Here is a 23,007-nt window from a genome sequence, read left to right as displayed (position 1 = left end):
CCCCCCCCCCCCATGAGGGTTCATCACCTCCTGCCCTCATCCCCACCCCCAAAATACCATAAAATATTCCTGAATCAGCCAAAAAAATCGGCTCTTTTTTTTTACACGTGTTTTTCAATGCCAACAACTTTCCCCTATTGCCCCAGGGGGAGGAAATTCTTAGGAAACCACATTTGGGTATAAAAAGGGCAGATTTAGGGTCTGGATGTTCACTCCCCCCCCCACCCCCCCCATTCATCCCCTTCTCTCCTCGCTGGGCTTTAGCAAAGGGGCTGCACTGAGGAACAGAAGGTGGTGGTAAGCAATGGATTAAGCAATGAAATTTAAGGGGATTTGGGGTTTTTTGGGGGGTTCCAAAGGGCTTTTTTGCTTGTTTTTTAGGGTCAGGTGGGATCTCATCGTGTGCCCCCCCCCCACACCTGTGCAATATAAGGTCTGTGGGGTGTGTGTATGGGGGCGGTTCATGCAGCCATATAACAGGATCCAGCTGGGTTTAATTGAGCCCTGAATGGGTAAAAAGGGGTTTTCTGCCTCAAATACATCCAGGTTTATCCCCATCTCTATCAGTGGGGGGAGATGGGTGATAAACCCCAAAGATCTGAGCCCCTCTACCCTAAATATGTGGGGTATTAAGACCAGCAGGTATTTGGGGGGGAGGAGACACTTATCCCTAATAATACAGGGTCCTAAAAACCCCAAATCTGGGTTTCTAAACCAAAAGGGATGGATGGGGTTGGTGGAGCTGTAATGGGTCTAAATATGGGGTTTTCAACCCTAAGGATATGGGCTATGAAATCCTAAAGATTTGGGGTGCCAGATTCTGAAGGTTTTAGGGTGTTTTACCCCAAATTATGGGGTGTTGAACCCTATAGAAAGGGGGATCTTGGGTACATGAAGTTATGGGGTGAATCCCTCTGAATTATGGGGTGTATGACCCTAAATATGGGGTTTTCAACCCAAAGGATATGGGCTATGAAACCCTAAAGATTTGGGGTGCCAGATTCTGAAGGTTTTAGGGTGTTTTACCCCAAATTATGGGGTATTGAACCCTATAGAAAAGGGGTCCTGAGCACATGAAGTTATGGGGTGAATCCATCTAAATTATGGGGTGTGTAACCCTAAATATGGGGTTTTCAACCCAAAAGACATGGGGTATGAAACCTTAAAGATTTGGGTCCTGGGTACATGAAATTATGGGGTGTGAAACCCTAAATGTAGGGTTTTTCAACCCAAAAGATATGGGGCTATGAAACCTTAAAGATTTGGGGATCTGGACCCGAAAGTTACTCCCTATGCACAAAATCCCCTTTTTTTGCCCTAAAATCTGAGTGATTTTGGGGATCAGTTCAGCCAAAGGTGAACCCATTATAGGATGTTTGTGGGGGGGGCGGGGGTGTTTGGGGTGAATTGATGGGATAACAATATGAATTTTGGGGTGAATTTGAGCCAAAATGGGACCTTCCAGACCTCCCTCGATGGTCCTTGTTGTTATTTTTCCTCTAAAAAGTGCTTTTTTTAACCGATTTTGGCCCTTTTTTTGCTTTGTAGGGTTGGAGATGGGGGCAACGTGGTGCATCCTGTTGGGGTTGGCCCTGAGTTGCAGTAAGTGACCCCAAAACGTGCTTCTATTTGGGGGGGGGGGGGCCACGAAATGGGTGGGCACCGCCTTCCCACCATTCTTTCTCTTCCTTCCCCCCCTTATTCCCGCCCTTGCTTCTTCATCTCTCCTCTTCTCTCCCCTCCACTCTTCACCTCCTACCTCTCCCCCCCGGCTCTTCCTCTTCCTCTCCCCCACTCCACCTTTCTTATATTTCTTCTCCATCCGTATCCTCCACTCTTTGCTCTCCTCCTCCTCCCTCTCCCCCGCTGTCTTTCCCTTCCTCTCCCCCAACCTGCTCTTGGTCTTCCTCCTCCTCTCCCCCAACTACTTCCTCACTTCTCCTCCTTTCCCACTCCACTCTTCCTCCTCCTCCTCTCTCCCTCCGAACCTCTTCTTCTTCCCTCTCCCCAGACTCTTCCTCTTCCTCTCCTTCCCCACTTGCCACTCTTCCCTCCTCCCTCTCCCTTCCTCTTCCCCACTTCTTCCTCCCTCCTTCCCCCCCCGGGTACCCCACTCTTCCTCTCCTACTCCCCTCCCTCTTACCCTCCTCACTCTCCTCCCCCCCCCCGCACTTCCTCCCCACATTCTCCTCCTTTTCCCCCCATTTAATCAGACTTATCTCCCCCCTTTTTCTCTCCTCTCCCCCTTCCCAGCCCTCACCTCCGCCATGTTCCGCGGCAAGGAGTTCCTGGTTGCCGTCCTTCAGAACAGCGAAGAAGCCGTCCGCCCCAACCTCCTCCTCTTCCTCACCTCCTATTCCAGCTCCACCCAAGTCACCCTCAGCGCCTCCGATGGGACCTTCGATGAAACCTTCATCCTCAGGGACGTCCAAACCATCTCCGTTCCCATCCCCGGAGCTTTGGAGTTGATCAACAAGAGGATCTCCCAGAAGAGCCTATTGGTGACGTCTACCAAAGACATCTCCGTCGTCATCTCCAGCTCTAAAGCCCACAGCATCGGTGCCACCGCGGTGCTGCCCACGGCCATGTTGGGCACTGAATACTTTGTGGTGACCCCCAACGACGCGGAGAAAATGGGTTTGAAGGAATTCGCCGTGGTGGCCGGGAAGGAACCAACCATCGTTTCCATCCAAGTCAAAGGGAAGATTCATTTCCAAAGGAAGATCTACAGATCCGGCTCCACTTTTTCCATCCCTTTGAGTCCCTATCAGAGCTTGCAGCTCCAAAGTGAGGACGATCTCTCGGGGACCAAAGTGACATCGGACCACGCCGTGGCCGTGCTCAGCGGTCACACCTGCGCCAAGGTGCACAGCGGTTGTGACTACGTGGTGGAGCAGCTCCTCCCCGTCAGTGCCTGGGGGAGAACCTACATCGTGCCCCCCAACCCCCTGCAGAAAGCCCATGATCTGGTCTACGTCGTGGCGGCCGAAGATGCCTCCATCTCCTACCATGAAGGCAACGAGGCCTCCACGAAGCACATGGAGGCCGGGAAAGTCAAAGTCTTCAAGACAAAGCTGAATTCTCCTTTCTATGTGAATTCTTCGGCCGTGATTCAGGTGGTTTTCTTCTTCACCGGCTCCAAGGGGTTTTTTGTATGGCAAGACCCCTTCCTGCTCACCATCCCACCCGTCTCGTCCTACTGTTCCTCGTACCGGTTCACTGGGTTGAACATGCACAGCTACGTCGTCCTGGTGGCCAAAACCTCCAGCATCGACACCTTCACGCAACAGAAAGCAACAAATGGGAGGTGGAAGGGAATCCCTGGCACCGAGTTCTCCTGGTCCATGCAGAGCTTGACGGCTTCAGTGGGCAGATGGAGCTCCGGGCATGAGGAGGAGACCTTTGGGCTGCTGGGATTTGGCTTTCAGAACTATGCGGGTTATGGGTTTGCTGGGCTGTGTGCTACACGTAAGTAGGGTCAGAGAGGGGTGGGTTGAGGGAGTTGAGGGGGTTCGGTCGCGAAGTGGGGTGGGTGGTCGGTGGGGTTTTGGGTTAGTGGGGTCATAGGATGGAGTTGGTGGGGTTTTATGGGGTGTAGGATCATAGGATGGGGTTGGTAGGACCACAGAATGGGGTTGGTGGGGTTTTATGGGGTGTAGGATCATAGAATGATGTTGGTAGGACCACAGAATGGGGTTGGTGGGGTTTTATGGGGTGTAGGATCACAGGATGGAGTTGGTAGGACCACAGAATGGGGTTGGTGTGGGTTAGTGGGGTCACAGGATGGAGTTGGTGGGATCATAGGATGGGATCTGTGTGGGTTGGTGGGGTTTTGGGGTATAGGATCATAGGATGGGGTTGGTGGGGTTGCAGGATGGGATCTGTGTGGGTTGGTGGGGTTTTGGGGTATAGGATCATAGAATGGGGTTGGTGGGACCACAGAATATATCTTGGTATATGTACATATATAGGGACCAGCCCCTATATCTTCTTTCTCACCAGCTTCCTCCACCCTTTCCTGCTCCGACATCTCCTGCCAGGAGCAGGAGCGGTGTGAGATGGTGGAAGGGGAACCCACGTGCATCCAAGAGACCTTCTCCACCTGCTGGGTCATCGGTGGGCCCCACTATAAGACTTTTGATGGGAAAACCTTTGATTTCATGGGCACCTGCACTTATACCTTGAGCAAAACCTGCAACCCGGCCGCCAACCTGCCCTTCTTCAGCGTCGAGGTCAAAAACAGCCACAGGGGCAACTCCAAATCCCCCTACATTGATGCTGTGACCGTCCAGGTTTATAATATCACAGTCACCATCATCAGGTCTGAGGTTGGACTCGTGAGGGTACGTGAGGGATCTCCCATCAGGGACGTCCTTTTGGTGGCAATGAGATGGGGTGGTCGGTTGGATTTATGATGGAGAACCAGGAGGGGAATGTGGGGTGGGAGGATGCTGAGGGGGAAAGGGGGTTTATGAGGGTCTGTTGGGTGGGTTTTTGGGGTGGCTGGGGGGGTGGGAGGGGGGAAGTGGGGTGGTTGATTGGTTGGATGGGGTTTTTTGGGGTGGTTGGGTGTTTTTTGGTGTGGTTGGGTGTCTTTTGGGGTGGGTGGTTGGTTGGCTGGATGGTTGACTTGGATGGGTGGTTGGGTGGCGTTTTTTGGGGTGGTTGGGTGTTTATTGGGGGCAGTTGGGCGGGGGTTTTTTGGGTGGTTGGGCGTCTCTTTGGGTGTTTCGATGTTCTTTTGGTTGTTGTTTTGGATGATTGGCTGGATGTTTGAGTGGTCAATTTGGTACTCAGTTGGGTGTTTTTTGGGGCTGTTTGTGTGTTTGATTGTTTTTTGCGTATTTATTTCCTTTCTGCCAACTTAGAGGCTTGCAGCCTCTTGCAGAGACTTGAAGGGAAGACCCCTCAATAGAAAGCAACAAACCCAACCTTTGCATTCCCTTGCATTCCATTCCTTCTCTCTTCCTTCCTTCCCCCCTCCAGGTGAACAACCACCGCACCCACCTCCCCATCTCGCTGGCCCAAGGGAAGCTCCATCTCCATCAGAAGGGCAGTTTTGTCCTGCTCAAAACCGACTTCATGCTGAAGGTGTTGTACAACTGGGACGGCCACTTGATGCTGAAGATCCCCAGCGTTCACGCGGGCAGAGTCTGCGGGATGTGTGGGAACAGCAACGGGGATCCCCACGATGATGCTCTTCTACCTGATGGCACCTTGGCGCAGAGCACCGTGGTTCTAGGGCAGGTTTGGAAGGTTCTTGGTGATGACAGGACCTGCTTGGATGGCTGCAGTGGTGAATGCAAGCGTTGCTCGTGGAGGGAGACAGCCAAGTATAACACGGAGGAGTTTTGTGCGTTGCTCAGCCAACGGCCGGGTCCGTTCCAAAGCTGCCACGATACGATCAATACGGATATCTACGTTAAAAACTGCATCTCTGACCTCTGCAGCTACGAAGGGCTCCACGTGGTTCTGTGCCAGGCTCTGAATGCCTACGTGGAAAGCTGCAGGGAGGAGGGAGTCATAGTGGATGAATGGAGGACGCTGGCGCGTTGTTGTGAGTAGGAGAAGATCCATTGGGGTTTGGGGACAACTTGAGCCCTATAGGGTGTGATTAAGGTGGAGATGGGGAGAGAAAGGGGTGAAAAGGGGGGGTAAAGTCAATGGTGGTGGTTGTCCCCATTGATTTTTGGTCTTATGACTGAGGTGGGGACCCCATTGCAGCCCTTAAAATGAACCAGGACCCCATTGCAGCCCCTAAAAAGGAACCAGGACCCCATTGCAGCCACTTAAAACAAACCAGGACCCCATTGCAGCCCCTTAAAATGAACCAGGACCCCATTGCAGCCCCTATAAATGAACCAGAACCCCAATGCAGACCCTATAAACGAACCAGGACCCCATTGCGGCCCCTAAAAACAAACCAGGTCCCCATTGCAGCCCCTAAATATGAATCAGGACCCCATTGCGGCCCCTAAAAACAAACCAGGTCCCCATTGCAGCCCCTATAAATGAACCAGGACCCCATTGCAGCCCCTAAAAATGAACCATGACCCCATTGCAGCCCCTTAAAAAGAACCAGGACCCCATTGCGGCCCCTAAAACCATTACAGCCCCTAAATATGAACCAGGACCCCATTGCAGCCCCTTAAAACAAAGCAGGACCCCATTGCAGCCCCTGATATCCCATCCATTCCCACAGCTCCTTCCTGCCCAGCCAACAGCAACCACACGTCGTGTGGGACCTCCTGCCCCACAACCTGCAACGATGCAGCCGTCCCTTCCTACTGCAACACCTCGACCTGCACGGAGGGCTGTAGGTGCATGGAAGGCTTCGTGTTGGATGCTGGTCGATGCATCCCCCCATCTGAGTGCGGTTGTGTGTATGGAGATCAGCTCTACGGCCTCGGGGAGGAGTTTTGGGGCGACGACGGCTGCACCAAACGTTGCATCTGCGAGGAGGGGAAGAAGAAGGCGACGTGTTACCAAAGCAGCTGTAAAGCCAAAGAGGAATGTGGGGTGAAAAACGGCATCCGGGAATGCTACCCCATAAGTTATGGGGTCTGCGGGGCTGTGGGCAGCACCCACTACAAGAGCTTCGATGGGGAATGGTTCAGCTTCCAAGGCACGTGCCTGTACCAGTTGGTTGGGGTGTGTAAGAAGAGCGAAGGGCTGGTGGATTTCCAGGTGTTGGTGCAGAACGGCCTCAAAGATGGTGGGTCTCCATCCTCCATCACGCTCATCAGGGTCAAACTCTATGGGAAGAGCATCACCATCAGCAGGGACCCCAGTAAAATCACAGTGAGTTCAACTCAATTTCTCCTTTTTCACCCCAAAAATCTTGCTTTCTTTCCCCATTCCCACCCCCTCAACCCAACCCCATTTCCCCCCCACTTCCTTCCCCATATTTCTTCCTTTATTTCTCCCCCTCTGTTTGGAAATGGCACGAGGTTCCAGCACTGCCCCCTTAGAGCCGGAGGATTCAGTTCAAAGAACCTCCATCTATACAGGTTGGACCATTTAGATCCCAGTTTTGGGTGGTTTAGGTCCATTTTCTTATGTTTTAGACCCAAATCTTGGATGTTCCAAGTCCAAATTTTATATTTCAAGTCCAATTTTAGATGTTTCTGTCCCATTTTGGATGATTTATGTTCATTTTTTTGGATGCTTTTGGTCCTGATTTGGATGCTTTGGTTCCAATTTTTGATGCTTTAGGCCCAAATTTTGCATTTCACATCGAATTTTGGAGGTTTTAGGTCCAGTTTTGGATGATTCGTGTCCATATTTTTGGTGTTTTTGGTGATTTTAGCTCAAAGTTGGTAGGCATCTTTTGGGGGACAATGATTTAATCCATAGAACTTTCAGCTGAAGAGTTGGGATGGTTTAGGCTCAATTTCAGACAGTTCAGGCCCAAATTTTGGATGGTTTAGACCCAGTTTTGGACGGTTTAGACCCAATTTTGGATGGTTTAGGCCCAAATTTTGTATGTTTAATTCCACATTTGGATCCCAGCCGTCAACTCAGAGCTGGTGGACACTTTTTGGGGGCAGATGCTTCAATCTGGAGAGCATCACCCAGATGCTTTTGTTTGAGATCCGACCAACTTTAGGCCCAAATTTCACATTCCACCCAGTTCACCAATGATCCATTTCCATCTTTTTTTTGGCTTTTTTAATGTTTCTTTTTGCACTTTCACCCTCAGGTCAACGACCGATCTGTCAACCTCCCCTACTCCCACAACGGGAAGATCCTGATCTATAGAGGTGGATGGGATGTGGTGATAGAGGCCGATTTTGGCCTCACCGTCACCTACGATCGACGCGGCAACGTCGGCGTGTCGGTGCCTTCTACTTATGAGGACGCCCTCTGTGGGCTCTGTGGGAACTTCAATGGGGACAACAGGGATGAGATGATGATGAGGAATGGTCATATCACATCCAATCCCAACACCTTTGGGCACAACTGGAAGGTGGTCGACGTTCCGGGTTGTGTAGAGCTACCCAGAAAGGAATGTTCCAACTCAATGATCAACGTTGAGCAAGAGGAGCTTTGTGGGATCATCTCCAGGACGGACGGACCTTTCAGGGGGTGTCACTCTATGGTTGAACCCTCAAAATACGTCCAGAATTGCAAGCAGGATTTGTGCCTTTATCCGGAGCAGGAGGAGGTGCTGTGCCAACACATTGCACACTACGTTGACCTCTGTCAAGCTGCTGGAGCGAGCATCGAGGAGTGGAGGGCCAATGACTTCTGCAGTGAGTTGGATCAGTTTTAGGGCTTGTTTTGGTTTATCTAAGGTTTTGGGACCCCCATTTTTGGGATAGACCCACATAGGGATGGTGCAGAGGTGGGAATGGCCTTGCTCAGTGTTTTATCTTACCCTAGAATCCCGTTGTTCCCATTTATGGCCAGTGAGATGGAGTGTTTCCCTTCCATTGAATGACAGAACTCACCTGGTTGTGATGATGGGGGTTTAGTCCCTGTAAACACCATTTAATTTGCACTGGGCCAATTAAGAACAGAAGATAATTGCCCGCTTAGGGGTCAAATAGCATCAAATGAACCCAAAATGTCTGGATCAGGGGGAACTGGAAGCTGGTTGGGAATACGGTGCTGGAGTGGTAGTGATGGAGGGAAGGTTCTTATTTGGCCCTGAGGGATTTTGGGGGGAAAAAGAGGTGATTTGGGGGTCTTAGGGGGAAAATCTGCCTTTAGCAGGGAAAAAACTCTTCATTTGGGGAAAACTGGCCTAAATTTTGGGGGAAGGAGCTGGAGAATCTAATTTATGGGGAGAAATAAAGCTGCATTGGGGGAAAAATACCAGCTATGTTTGGGGAGAAAGAAATCTGTAGCTGGGAGGGGGAAGAAATAAACCCACGTTTTGGGGGGAAATTGTCTAAATTTAGTAAAAATACAGACATATCTGGGGAATCAGTTTGGATATTGGGAGGAAGACTGTAGATTTGGGGGGGAAATATCCACATTGGGGGGGAAATATCCTCATTGGGGGGTATAATCTCTATTTTTGGGCAAGACGGCCTCCATTTTGGGGGGGAAATGTCTCCATTTTGGGGAAAAAAACGATCTCTTACGTGTGGAAAACCAATATTGGGAGGAAAGGAAGAAAATTCCCTCTCTCCAAATGGGAGATAAAGTGAATTAAACACTACATTGGGACACAGCTGATCGCAATGTAGACTCCCATCATTACTAATGACCCCATTACCCCACACAGGGATTTCCTGCCCGCCCCACAGCCACTACGAGCTGTGCTCAATGGATTGCAGCCAGACCTGCAGCAGCATCTTCACCCCATTGCGTTGCACCCAGAGGTGCCAGGAGGGCTGCGTATGCGACGAGGGCTTTGTCTACAGCGGCGATGAATGCATCCCTATGGCCCAATGTGGTTGCGTCTATCACGGTTCCTATTACAAAGTGGAAGAGATCTTCCACCCTACCCAACTGGAAGAGTGCGAGTGTCAAGATGGAGGGGTGGTGGTCTGCCATGAAAATCCTGTTGGTGACAACAGCAGCTGCCAGGTGGTCAATGGGGATCTTCAATGCTCAACCAGCACCTTTGGGACCTGCGTGGTCACCGGAGACCGCAGCTATTTGTCCTTCGATGGGACGGTGTTTGAGATCCCTGGTTCTTGTTCCTATATCCTCATCGAGAGCTGCAACGTTGATGACGACGTTGAACAGTTTGTGGTGAAAATTAAGAAGGATTCCAGGCAGAAAAAGAAGGTTTCCGGCATCGAAGCGTTGTCTGTAGAAGTCTATGGGTTCACCTTGACCATGGAGAGGGGGAAAAGGGGGACGGTCATGGTAAGGTGGCATCTGATGGTGGTGGGATGGGTGATATGATGTCAGGGATGAGGGGACCACGTCCTTGTTTGGTTGTGCTTCATGTCCGGCCTTTTCCTGGTTGATGATATGGGGCCGTAGACTTTGGGGTCGTCTTCACCCCTTGATGGTCCCACTGGGGCCAGATTGGGGATCTACCTCTTCTTTTTGGGTGCAAATACGATGTAAAAATGGTGGGTTTTAGTTCACGGAGCAAAGAGCTCGATCCTATCCCCAAGGCAAAGCCACGTTCGTTCCCATTGCCTCTCCAGTTGCAAACTGGGAGCCATCCATTCAACAAGAATTGGGTTGGAGGGTGTCTCTCCCAGTGTTTTTTGCATCCATCTCCAAGACAAACCCTTTTTTATCCCCATTTCCCCTCCCAGTTGCAAACTGGGAGCCATTCATTCATCCAGTTTGTGGTTGGAAGGTGTATCCCCAACATCTCCTCCAACAAAGATCCACTTTAACCCTCATTTCCCCTCTTACTTGCAAACATCTCACCCAAATCTTGGTTGGAAGATGCATCTCCTCCAACGTTTTCCTCTCCCACCTCCATTTCTTGAGGCTCACGGTGGGTTTCTCCCCCTCTGTGCCAGGTGGACTCCATATCCCACCGCCTCCCAACCATCCTGAACCAGGGGCGGGTCCAGGTGCTCCAACACGGGGCAGGAATCCATCTTCAGACCGACTTCGGCCTCATTATACGCTACGACCTCCACCATCACGTTGAGGTTACGGCCCCGCCGGGCTACCAGGGCCATCTATGTGGGCTTTGTGGCAACAACAATGGCCAAAGAGAGGATGATTTCCTCTTCCCCGATGGCCACCCAGCTCCCAATGCCACCTCTTTTGGTTCTGCATGGAAAATGCCCAACGTGGCCTGCGAGGAGAAATGTTCCGACCGCGACTGCCCCGTCTGCAATGAAGAAAAGAAGAAGGTCTTCCAAGAACCCAACTACTGCGGCGTCCTCACGGACCCCCACGGCCCCTTCTCCTCCTGCTTCAACACCATCAACCCGGCCCTATATTTGGATGCCTGTACCCGAGATCTCTGCCTTACTGAAGGGAGCACTGATGTCCTATGTCGGAGCATCCAGAGCTACGTGTCCTCTTGCCAAGCTGCTGGTGTGACCATGGAGGCGTGGAGGAAACCGTCCTTCTGTTGTAAGATGGGGATGGAAGAAGTTGGGGGGGGAGTCTTCATTTTGGGGTGAAAAGTGGGGAAATATGGGACAGAATGGGCGTGGGGAGGAAACCGTCCTTCTCTTGTAAGATGGGGATGGAAGAAGTTGGGGGGGAGTCTTCATTTTGGGGTGAAAAGGGGGGAAATATGGGACAGGATGAGCTTGGGGAGGAAACCGTCCTTCTGTTGTAAGATGGGGATGGAAGAAGTTGGGGAGGAGTCTTCATTTTGGGGTGAAAAGGGGGAAATATGGGACAGGATGAGCGTGGGGAGGAAACCGTCCTTCTGTCGTAAGATGGGGACGGAAGAAGTTGGGGGGGAGTCTTCATTTTGGGGTGAAAAGTGGGAAATATGGGACAGGATGAGCTTGGGGGTGTCCTCTGTGTGTGGGGTGGGAGAAGGAGAGGGGGTGGGTTTTTCATGGGGATGAATGGGAAAGGGCAATGCAAATAACAGTGGGGTCAGCTTCCATCCCTCTATAGGGACCAATGGGAGCAGCCAACCCAATGGGGTGGGTTTGATTCCCTATGGGGCCAAGGGAAATGGCAATGTGAGCATCATTGAGTCCTCATACACCCATTCTTTTCTATCCAGCCCTGAGTTGCCCAGCAAACAGCAGCTACTCCCTGTGCTCCAACCTCTGCACCCACAGCTGTGTGGGTCCCGCGGGTGCTTCCAGCTGCCCCCCAACCTGCTCTGAAGGCTGCAGCTGCAACCAGGGCTTCGTCTTTGATGGGAAGGGCTGCGTCCCCAAAGAGGAATGTGGCTGCTTTGAGGACGGGGTCTATTACAAGGTATTCACCTCTTGGTTCTAGGGTCGGTTTTGGGGTCTTCTGGTTGATTTCTTCCCATGTTCAGAGCTGCACCATTAGAGCAAGGACTTCTCTCTCCTTCCCCACTTTCCTTTCCCCTCTCCCCTTCCTCTTTGCTTTCCCCTTCTACCCCTTTCCTTTCCCTTTTCCCCTCTCTCCTTTCCTTTCCCCTCTCCCCTTCCCCTTTGTTCTCTCCTTCCCCTTTACTTTCCCCCTTCTCCCCCTTTACTTTCCCCTCTCCCCTTCCCTTTACTTTCCCCTCTCCCCTTCCCTTTACTTTCCCCTCTCCCCTTCCCTTTACTTTCCCCTCTCCCCTTCCCTTTACTTTCCCCTTCTCCCCCTTTACTTTCCCCTTCTCCCCCTTTACTTTCCCCTCTCCCCTTCCCCCTTCACTTCCTTCTTGTTTAATAACAGCACAATTAAGGATCTGGCCCTACATTCCCCCTCCATATCACAACGAATGTCTGCATGTATCTGCCCATCTTTGCACCTCCTTTATCACGATATTCCACCCTCTCCTCCCACCCTTCAGCCCCACGAGTGGGTCCTGAGGGAGAACTGCCAGCAGCGCTGTACCTGCGTCCCTGGACTAGGGCTGCAATGCAGCGGCCACGAATGCACCGACGATGAGAGCTGTGAAATCAGGGATGGGGTCATGGGCTGCATCAACCAAAGTAAGATGGAGGGGGGGAAACCAACCTTCCTTCCTGTCCTTCCTGTCCTTCCCTCCTTCCTTCCCTCCTTTCCCCCTCCCTTCATTCCCACCCATCCTTCCTTCCCCTCCACTCTTTTCCCCCCTTCCTTCACCCCCTTCCTTTCCCCCCCAATTCCTTCCCCCTTTCCTTCCTCCCTCCTCTCCATCCTTCCGCCCCTCCCTTCCCATCCTTCTCCACCTCTTCGCCTCCCATACCCACAATTCCTTCTTCCTTCCCCCCAGTGTACTTTATCTTTTTTCCCCCAGTTCTTCACTTCCCCCTTACATCTTCCCCCTCTTTCCTCTCCACCTTTCTCCTCCCCCATTCCTTCCCTTCCCCCCATTCCTATCCTCCTACTCCTCCTTCCCTCCCTGCACTCATTTCCCCACATCCCTCCTTCCTTCATCACTATCTCTCCCCGCATCTTCCCCCACCCTTCCTTACCACCCCATTCCCCCATCATTCCCCCCAATCCCGCATCTCCCCCTCTTCCTTCCTTCCTTCCCCCCCATCCTTCCCTATTCTCCTTCCTTCCCCACATCGTCTCCCCTATCCCTCCTCCCCTTCCATCCCCTCTCCATCCTTCACACCTTCCCTCCATCCCACCAACCCCCCCCATATTTATCCCCTCTCCTTTCAGACCCCTGCAAAGCCCTCCGGTGCCGTCCCAGGGAGCGCTGCCACTTTGATGACGGCCGCGCCGAGTGCGTCCCCTCCATGGTGGCCTCATGTTGGGCCTGGGGGGACCCCCATTATCGAACCTTCGACGGGTTGAATTTCGACTTCGAGGGCACCTGCACTTACACCATGGCCGAATTCTGTGGGAACGACCCCAAATTGGTGCCTTTTAAAGTGGAGGGGAAGAATCAGATCCGGGCTGGGGTGAGATCCATCTCCTACGTCAGCTTGGTCAACGTGGAGGTCTACGGTCATCGGGTCTCCGTCCATTGGAGGGAAGTGGGCAAAGTCAGGGTGAGTTGGGTGGAAATGGGGGGAATTTGGGCTAAAATGAGCAAAGATTGGGGCCAAAATGGGCAGGTTGGTTCAGAATGGGCAGGGTTTGGCCTAAAACGGAAGGATTTGGGCTAAAATAGAAGGATTTGGGCTAAAATGGGCAGAGTTTGTCCTGAAATGGAAGGATCTGGGGTAAAATGGGCAGAGTTTGGGCTAAAATGGGCAGAGTTGGGTCTAAAGGGGACAAAATTGGGTCCAAAATGGGCACAAATTGAGTCAAAAGAGGCCAAGATTGGGCCCAAAATGGGCTGATTCTGGGTCCAAAATGGACAAGTTTGAGTCCAAAATGGGCAGGATTTGAGCCTAAAGGTGTCAAGGTTTGGGTCAAAATGATCAGATTTTCACCAAAACTGGGCAGACTTTGGATCAAAATGGGACAAGACCAAAACTGGGCAAAATTAGGGTCCAAAATGGGACAAGTTTGGTCCAAAATGGGCCGAGTTTAGTGCAAACCAGGCTGAGTTCACAGCACAGAGCTGCATAAATCAAAGCATGGTGTGGAAGCAAAGCGATGGCATGCAACCGCATGCAACCGCATGCAAAGCAGCTGCAACAAGTGCTGCTCCCAATGCAGGTGGACGGCGTGCTGACCCTCCTGCCAGCCTCCCTGCAGGACAGCAGGGTGCTGCTGCAGCACAGCGGGATGGAAGCTGTAATTCAGACCGATTTCGGCCTACGAGTCACCTACGACTGGGATTGGCGCGTGACCGTCCACCTCCCCAGCAGTTACTCAGAGCAAACCTGCGGCCTCTGCGGCAATTTCAACATGGATCCCATGGATGACATCCCAGGGCTGCCTGATGAGGCCATATCTATTGCTGATAAGGCCATATCTGCTAATAATAAGGCCATATCTGCTGATAATAAGGCCATATCTGCTGATAATAAGGCCATATCTGCTGATAATAAAGCCATATCTGCTGATAATAAGCCTGTATCTGCTGATAATAAGGCCGTATCTGCTGCTGATAAGGCCATATCATCCTCCATCATCATCTCCTGGGCCTCCACTTGGAAGGTCCCCGACGAGGACCCGTTCTGTTGGGATCATTGCGATGGGGATTGCCCCATATGTCAGCAGGACAAACTGGAGCTCTATTCAGGCAACCAGCACTGCGGGCTGATCAAAAAGAGCTTCCAAGGACCCTTCAAAGCCTGTCACCACGTCCTCGACCCCAAGGATTTCTTCCGGAGTTGCCTTTATGATGTTTGCATCAATGATGGAGCGAAGAAAATCCTTTGCAAGACATTGGAGACCTACGCGTCCGCCTGCAGGAAGCACGGGGCCGCGGTGCACGACTGGAGGACGCCGTCGGGGTGCTGTGAGCAATGGGGTTTTGTTCCTTTTGCTTTTGCATTGCATTTGCTCTTGCATTTGCTCTTGCATTTGCTCTTGCATTTGCTCTTGCATTTGCTCTTGCATTTGCTCTTGCATTTGCTCTTGCTTTTGCTCTTGCATTTGCTCTTGCATTTGCTCTTGCTTTTGCTTTTGCTTTTGCCCTTGCTTTTGCCCTTGCTTTGCATTTGCTTTTGCCTTTGCTTTGCTCCTGCTTTGCTCTTGCCTTTCTTTTGCTGTGGGGTTTTGCAAAACAAGGGTGGTTTTGGAGCGGGGTGATGCATGCAAAGCTCTCGGTGGGACAAATGGCTTTGGGTGCATGCAGAATGCTCCCTGTGTTTGCATGTAGCTCAGGGGTGTTGCTTGCAAAATACTCCATGCATTTGCATGGTGCAACACCTCAAAGGCAGGTATTGCACCATGCAACCACACCAAGCACTTTTGCATCCATTCTTGGGACGTTGCATGCAAAATGCTCCATGCATTTGCACAGTGCAACGCCTCGAGGGCAGATATTGCACCACGCAACCTCACGGAACACTTTGCATGCAAAACCCACACCGCATTCAATTCCACATGCAAACCCTTTGCAACCCTGCCTCATTTTTGCTCCCTTTAGCACACACACATACACCCCTCTTTCCTCTTGCAGCATTGACTTGCCCTGAGAACAGCCACTACGAACCCTGCGGCAGCGCCTGCCCTGCAACCTGCACCGACCCCGACGCCCCCAAATCTTGCAGCCAACCCTGCACGGAAACCTGCACTTGCAACCCGGGTTACGTCCTCAGCGGAGCTCAATGCATCCCCAGCTCCAGCTGCGGTTGCACCCACGACGGCCTCTATCACCAACCAGGAGAGGAGTTTTGGGCTGACGAGTTGTGTCGCTCGCGGTGTCGCTGCGACGCCGAGCTGGGGATGGTGGTTTGCAAGGAGAGCAGCTGCAAAGCAGGGGAGCAATGCAGCGTGGTGAGGGGCGTCCGGCAATGCGTGGCTGCGGGGAAGACCGTCTGCGTGGCCACGGGGGACCCCCATTACACCACCTTCGACGGGCGCCGCTATGACTTCATGGGGACCTGCGTCTATCAGTTTGCTGCCCTCTGCTCCCCCGACCCCACATTGGTCCCCTTTAGTGTCACTGTGGAGAACAACAACAGGGGCAGCGATGTGGTTTCCTACACCAAAGAGGTCACCTTGAAGGTCTACAACGTCAGCCTCAGCCTCAGCCAGGCCGAGCCCAAGAAACTGAAGGTATTGGGGGAAGGGGGGAGGGCTTGAGGTTGCCTTTAGGGGACATTGGAATGGGTTGCAATCTCATTGCAAGATGTCTCGATGGGTTGCAAGCTCTTTGTGAGGCATCTGCTTGCATTTAGAGCCCATTGCATGACGTCTGGATGGGCTGCAACCTCGTTGCATGACATCTGGTTGGGCTTCAATGTCTTTGTGAGGCATCTGGATGGGTTGCAACCTCATTGCATGACATCTGGATGGGTTGCAAGGCCTTTGTGAGAAGCCTGGATGGGTTGTGACCTTGTTGCATGACATCTGGATGGGTTGCAAGGTCTTTTTGAGGCATCTAAATGGGTTGCAAGGTCTTTGTGAGGAGCCTGGGTGGGCTGCAACCTCGTTGCATGACATCTGGATGGGATGCAAGGGTTCTTTCAGGTGTCTGGGTGGGTTGCAAGGTCTTTTTGAGGCACCTGGTTGGGTTGCAAGGTCTTTGTGAGACATCTTAATGGGCTGCAACCTCATTGCATGACATGGGGATGGGTTGCAAGCTCTTTGTGAGGCATCTACTTGCATTTAGAGCCCATTGTATGACATCAGGGTGGGTTGCAACCTCATTGCATGACATCTGGTTGGGTTGCAAGGTCTTTGTGAGGAGCCTGGAAGGGTTGTGACTCCGTTGCATGACTTCTGGATGGGTTGCAAGGCCTTTGTGAGAAGCCTGGATGGGTTGCAACCTCATTGCATGACATCTAGATGGGTCACAAGCTCTTTGTGAGGCATCTCCTTGCATTTAGAGCCCATTGCATGACATTGGGGTGGGTTACAACCCCAGCAGCCCTTCACCACCCCGTTCCTCTCCCCCTATTCCAGGTGAACGGCATCCTGATGGATCTCCCATTCCGCCACCCCGACCAGCAGCTCCACGCTTACGCCAGCGGCCCCCACGGCTTCCTCCACACCGACTTTGGCCTCATCGTCACCTTTGACTGGTACAGCTACGCCCGCGTCATCCTCCCCACCACCTACTCCCGCTCCGTTTGCGGTCTATGCGGCGACGCCGACGGCGACCCGGCGGACGACTTCATGCTCCCCAACGGCCGATTGGCCGAGGATGCAGACAGCTTTGCAAACAGCTGGAAGGTTTCTGACGTCCCCGGTTGCAACTCGAACGTCAGTGGGAATTGCAATTCATGCAGCGCGAAGGAGAAGCGCATCTACGGCGGCGACAAGCACTGCGGGCTGCTGGTGAAGCAAGGGGGGCCCTTTGCAAGCTGCCATGCAGTGGTGGACCCCAGGCCATACTTTGAGGACTGCCTCTACGATGCATGTTGCTACAAGGGGCACCAGGAGGTGGTGTGCAGCTCGGTGGCTACCTATGTGCAAGAGTGTCAGAAACAGAGGGTCAGCATCCAGCCCTGGCGCACCACGGCCTTCTGCAGTGAGTTGGGGGGCTCTGGGTTTGCTTGGGGGGCCTTGGGTTTGCTTGGGGGGCCTTGGGTTTGCTTGGGGGGCCTTGGGTTTGCTTGGGGTGCTCTGGGTTTGCATGAGGGCTCTGGGTTTTGCATGGGAGGAGCCTCTGGTTTGCTTGGGGGGCTCTGGGTCTGCAATGGAGGGCCTTGGGTTTGCTGGGGGCCTTGGGTTTGCTTGGGGGGCCTTGGGTTTGCTTGGGGGGCTCTGGGTTTGCATTGGGGCCTTGGGTTTGCTTGGGGGGCTCTGGGTTTGCATGGAGGGCTTTGCATGCATGCAGGAGGTGCTTCCATCTTGCACAGTGGGGGTTTTCATTTGCTTGGAAGGATTGGAGTTTGCATGCATGTAAGACCTGGGGTTTGCTTGGAAGTTTTGGGGCTTGCTTGCATGGGGGGCTTTGGGTTTGCATGGAGGGGTTGGGGTCTTGCAGGAGCTGCAGGACATGTTTGCAATTGCACCGTGGCTTTACAACTGCAGGAAGCTTTTGCAGTTGCGCTGCCATTTTGCATGCACGGGAAGGTTCTGCACCTTGCAATCGCTGCACCTTCCTGCTTTGCACTCAGCATTTGCTGCATGCATGCACGGATCCCCATGCAACTTTGCAACCCCCAACTTTGCAACCCCCTCCCCTCTTTTGCAGGCCCCGTGTGCCCCCCGCAGCAGCACTACGAGCTCTGTGGCCTGGCCTGTCCCTCCAGCTGCTCCAACCAGGAGCAAGACGACGGTTGCGACCCTTCCTCCCCATGCACCGAAGGCTGTTTTTGCAACCCCGGCTTCTTGCAAAGCGGCGACAGCTGCGTCCCAGCACCTCAGTGCGGTTGCATGCACCAGGGCCGTTATTTGCAACGGGGGGAGGAGTTTTACCCCTGCGAGCGTTGCAGCCAACGCTGCGTTTGCAAAGGGAACGGCGAGTTGCAATGCGAGCCGACGAGCTGCGGCGCAAACGAAGCTTGCATGGTGCAGGATGGGGTGAGGGGTTGCTACCCCGACGGCTGCGGGCGCTGCGAGGTGCTGGGAGCTGCAACGCTGAGGACGTTCGATGGGACGCTGCTGCATTTTGCTGGGACCTGCACTTACACGTTGGCTGCAGCTGGAGAGGAGCAGGAGGAGGAGGAGGAGGAAGGGAAGGGGCTGCAGCCGTTCCTGGTGCGGGTGCAGAAGGAGATGAATGCAGCGGAGCCGCTGGTGAAGCAGCTGCTGGTCACGGTGCATGGGGTCACCGTCAGCTTGCAGCGGGGCGTGCAAGGGGAGGTGAAGGTGAGTGCTGGTTTTGGGGTGCAAACGTGCTTCAGCAGAGCATGCAGACCCTGTTTCTTGCTGCAAAGGTGCACGTGCAGCCCCCGTTCTGCATGCAAAGCCAGGCTGGCGTGCAAAGCAAAGCATGCAGCCCCAATTTCAGACAGCAAAGCAACCCATGCAACCCTAACCCTGCATGCAAAGCCATCCTGGGGCACAAAGCAACCCATGCAACCTCTATTCTGCATTGCAGCCCCAGTTCTGCATGCAANAGCCCCAGTTCTGCATGCAAAGCAAACCATGCAGCCCCAATTTCAGACAGCAAAGCAACCCATGCAACCTTAACCCTGCATGCAAAGCCATCCTGGGGCGCAAAGCAAGGCAGGCAACCTCTATTCTGCATTGCAGCCCCAATTTCAGACAGCAAAGCAACCCATGCAACACTAACCCTGCATGCAAAGCCGTCCTGGGGCGCAAAGCAACCCATGCAACCCCAATCTTGGACAGCAAAGCAACCCATGCAACCTCTATTCTGCATTGCAGCCCCAGTTTGGGGGGCACAAAGCAACCCATGCAACCCCAATCTTGGATAGCAAAGCAATGCATGCAACCCTAACCCTGCATGCAAAGCCATCCTGAGGCACAAAGCAATGCATGCAACCTCTGTTCTGCATTGCAGCCCCAGTTCTGCATGCAAAGCCATCCTGGGGCACAAAGCAACCCATGCAACCTCTGTTCTGCATTGCAGCCCCGATTTCAGACAGCAAAGCAACCCATGCAACACTAACCCTGCATGCAAGGCCGTCCTGGGGCGCAAAGCAACCCATGCAACCCCAATCTTGGACAGCAAAGCAACCCATGCAGCCTCTATTCTGCATTGCAAGCCCAATTTGTGGGTTGCAAGCATGCAAAGCAACCCAGTTTTGCACCCCATCTGTGCAGGTGGATGGTGAGCGTCAGCTCCTGCCCGTGTCCGTGGGCTCGGACGCGGTGGTGGTGACGCAGGAGGGGATCCATCGGGTGCTGAAAGCGAAGATGGGTTTAAAGCTGCTCTATGACGGAGCCACCTACGTCCTGCTGACCTTACCCAGCACCTACCAAAGCCGCGTCGGCGGCCTCTGCGGTGACTTCAATGGGGACGGAGCCGACGATGCGACGGAGCCTCGTCTGCTGGGGGAGCGATGGGGGATCCCCACCCGTGGGTGCAGCCATGGGGAGCCCTGGGTGCCTTGTGAGAAGGTGGTGGAGAGCGGGTGCGATGTGATGGAGGATCCCAAGGGGCCGTTTGGGGGGTGTCACGGAGCGGTGACCCCAAGGGATTACGTGGAGAGCTGCAGGATGGAGACGTGCGGGAGACAGGGTGAGAGAGAATGGGGGGGAATGGGGGGCAATGGGGGCAGATATGGGGGGGCAGATGGTGGGGTGTGGGAGATGGGGGGGAGCAGATTTGGGGGATGGGGGGCAGATGGGAGGGGTAGATAAGGGGGATAATTGGGGGGTGCACGAGGGTGGAGTGATGACGGGGTGGGGGCAATATGGGGAGTGGGGGCAATGATGTGGGGGGGCAGAGATGGTGGGGTGGATGGAGATGCGGGGTGGAGGCAGATTTGGGGATGAGGGGGCAGATGGGGGCGTAGGATAAGGGGGATATTGCGGGGGGGCAGAGGGGGAGGATGAGGGGTGGGGGGCAATGGGGAGGGGGGGGCAGATATGGGGGGCAGAATGGTGGGGTGGTGGGAAGTATGGGCGGGGAGCAGATTTGGGATGGGGGGCAGATGGGACGGGTAGTATAAGGGATAATTGGGGGTGGCAGATATGGGGGGTTGGGGGAGGCAGATGGGAGGGATGGGGGGGGGCGATGCTGGGGGGAAGATATTGGGAGTGGGGAGAGGGGGGATGGGGGGAGGGGGGGAAATGGGGATAGATGGGGGGGAGAGGGAATGGGGGGCAGATGGGGGTATGTGGGGTGGATTGGGGAGGGAATGGGAGGGGGTCGACGCGCGGTGGATTTGGGGGGTAATGGGAGAGGGGATGAGGGGGTCTGGGCGGCGATGGGGGAGAGGGAGGGGTATATGGGGGGCGAGATGGAGAGGGTGATAAGCGGGGATATTGGGGGGGAGATATGGGGGGTGCAGAATGGGTGTGAGGGGAATGGAGGGGAGAATGGGGGGGAAATGGGGGGGGAAGGAGACAATAGGGGTGACAATAGAGTTGACAATAGAGTTGACAATAGGGATGACAATAGAGGAGACAATAGAGTTGACAATAGAGATGACAATAGAGGTGACAATAGAGGAGACAATAGAGGAGACAATAGAGGAGACAATAGAGGAGACAATAGAGGAGACAATAGAGATGACAATAGAGATGACAATAGAGTTGACAATAGGGATGACAATAGGGATAACAATAGGGATAACAATAGAGATGACAATAGAGGTGACAATAGGGATGACAATAGGGATGACAATAGAGATGACAATAGGGGTGACAATAGAGATGACAATAGGGATAACAATAGGGATAACAATAGAGGAGACAATAGAGATGACATCGATGTCCCCCCTCCAGGTGTGCAAACAAGGGCTGATGCTGCAGCAGAGGTTGCAGGCGGCTCCGTGCTGTGCCGCAGCCTGCAGGCCTACGCTGCTGCATGCCAGGCTGCAGGGGGGCAGCTGCAGGAGTGGAGGGAGGCAGCACGGTGCCGTGAGTCGCATTGCTTGCATCGTTGCATGGGTTGCACGGGGTTGCAGTGAGCTGTGCTGGTGTTTTGCATGCTGTGATGCATGCGCTTTTGCAAGGGAGGGTGTATTTGCATGGTGTGGTGCATGCTTTTTTGCAAGGGAGCGTGCATTTGCATGATGCAGTGCATGCATTTAGCAAAAGTGGTGCATTTGCATGCTGCCTTGCTTGAGTTTTTGCAAGGGAGGGTGTATTTGCATGCTGTGATGCATGTGTTTTTGCAAGGGAGGATGCATTTGCTTGATGCATTGCATGCATTTTGCAAGAGTGGTGCATTTGCATGCTGCAATGTGTGTGTTTTTGCAAGGGATGGTGCATTTGCATGACGCCCTGCTTGCATTTTGCAGGGGAAGATGTCATTGCATCCTGCCTTGCTTGCATTTTGCAAGGGAGGATGCATCTGCATTATGCAATGCATGCATTTAGCAAGAGGAGCACTCTTGCATGCTGCCTCGCTTGCATTTTTTTTTTTTGCAAGGGAGCACGCATTTGCATGATGCAGTGCATGCATTTAGCAAGAGTGGTGCATTTGTATGCTGCTATGCATGCACTTTTGCAAGGGAGGGTGCATTTGTATGATGCAATGCATGCATTTAGCAAGAGGAGCACTCTTGCATGCTGCCTTGCTTGCATTTTTTTTGCAGGGGAGCGTGCATCTGCATGATGCAATGCATGCATTTTGCAATAGGAGTACTTTTGCATGTTGCCTTGCTCACATTTTTGCAAGGGAGCGTGCACTTGCATGGTGCAGTGCATGCATTTTTGCAAAGCATTTATTGCATTGTACGAAAAAGAAAAGCAAAGAGCAAAAAAAAACCCTAATTCTGTTTTTTTCTCTCCTTTTTCCCCATCATTTCCCCCCTTTATCCCCCTCCCCAGCTCTCTCGTGCCCCCTGGGCTCTCACCCCCAGCTCTGCAGCCCCCTTTGCACCCAGAGCTGCACCAGCGTTTCCTCCCCTCCCCGTTGCAGCAGCCGCTGCTTCGAGGGCTGCGCGTGTCCTGCAGGGGAGCTGCTCAACGGCGACGAATGCGTCAGCCCCGACGCCTGCGGCTGCTTGCACCAAGGCCGCCTCTTCCAGGTGGGGGTTTTGCTGCTGCTGCTTTGCAACAACAAACATATGGGGGGTGCATGCATTGCAAATTGCAGAGCACCAACCTGTTGCACTTGGCATTTGCTTCCACTTTTGCATCCATTGCAATGCACCAACCCATTGCACTTTGCATTTGCCTCCATCTTTGCATCCTTTGCAATGCACCAACCCATTGCACTTTGCATTTGCCTCCATCTTTGCATCCATTGCAATGCACCAGCCCGTTGCACTTTGCGTTTTCTTCCATTGTTTGGGGGCAAGGGGTGCATGCATTGCAAATTGCAGAGCAGGAACCTGTTGCACTTGGCATTTGCTTCCACTTTTGCATCCATTGCAAGGCAGCAGCCCGTTGCAC

The 23,007-nt window shown here is 53.2% G+C and overlaps 1 protein-coding gene across 1 annotated transcript in view; it reads left to right on the top strand.

Annotated features, from left to right (window-relative positions):
- The first annotated feature begins 42 nt into the window (after nucleotides 1-42).
- The window catches only part of LOC107307093 (IgGFc-binding protein-like), a 46,615-nt gene continuing 23,650 nt past the window's right edge, over nucleotides 43-23,007 (top strand). The window contains exons 1-19 of the mRNA XM_032441678.1: nucleotides 43-297; nucleotides 1,549-1,602; nucleotides 2,254-3,468; nucleotides 4,003-4,343; nucleotides 4,987-5,557; nucleotides 6,203-6,801; nucleotides 7,703-8,255; nucleotides 9,236-9,825; nucleotides 10,443-11,010; nucleotides 11,624-11,823; nucleotides 12,374-12,515; nucleotides 13,177-13,508; nucleotides 14,125-14,872; nucleotides 15,539-16,137; nucleotides 16,987-17,554; nucleotides 18,224-18,840; nucleotides 19,762-20,179; nucleotides 21,391-21,525; nucleotides 22,441-22,640. Coding sequence (XP_032297569.1) covers nucleotides 1,557-1,602; nucleotides 2,254-3,468; nucleotides 4,003-4,343; nucleotides 4,987-5,557; nucleotides 6,203-6,801; nucleotides 7,703-8,255; nucleotides 9,236-9,825; nucleotides 10,443-11,010; nucleotides 11,624-11,823; nucleotides 12,374-12,515; nucleotides 13,177-13,508; nucleotides 14,125-14,872; nucleotides 15,539-16,137; nucleotides 16,987-17,554; nucleotides 18,224-18,840; nucleotides 19,762-20,179; nucleotides 21,391-21,525; nucleotides 22,441-22,640 — 8,442 coding nt within the window. The 5' untranslated portion in view covers nucleotides 43-297; nucleotides 1,549-1,556. The remainder of the gene's footprint in view (nucleotides 298-1,548; nucleotides 1,603-2,253; nucleotides 3,469-4,002; nucleotides 4,344-4,986; nucleotides 5,558-6,202; nucleotides 6,802-7,702; nucleotides 8,256-9,235; nucleotides 9,826-10,442; nucleotides 11,011-11,623; nucleotides 11,824-12,373; nucleotides 12,516-13,176; nucleotides 13,509-14,124; nucleotides 14,873-15,538; nucleotides 16,138-16,986; nucleotides 17,555-18,223; nucleotides 18,841-19,761; nucleotides 20,180-21,390; nucleotides 21,526-22,440; nucleotides 22,641-23,007) is intronic.

Source organism: Coturnix japonica, unplaced genomic scaffold (genome assembly GCF_001577835.2).
Source record: "Coturnix japonica isolate 7356 unplaced genomic scaffold, Coturnix japonica 2.1 chrUnrandom486, whole genome shotgun sequence".
In the NCBI taxonomy this organism is placed as follows: domain Eukaryota; kingdom Metazoa; phylum Chordata; class Aves; order Galliformes; family Phasianidae; genus Coturnix; species Coturnix japonica.
This window is presented reverse-complemented; position numbering and strand designations above follow the sequence as displayed.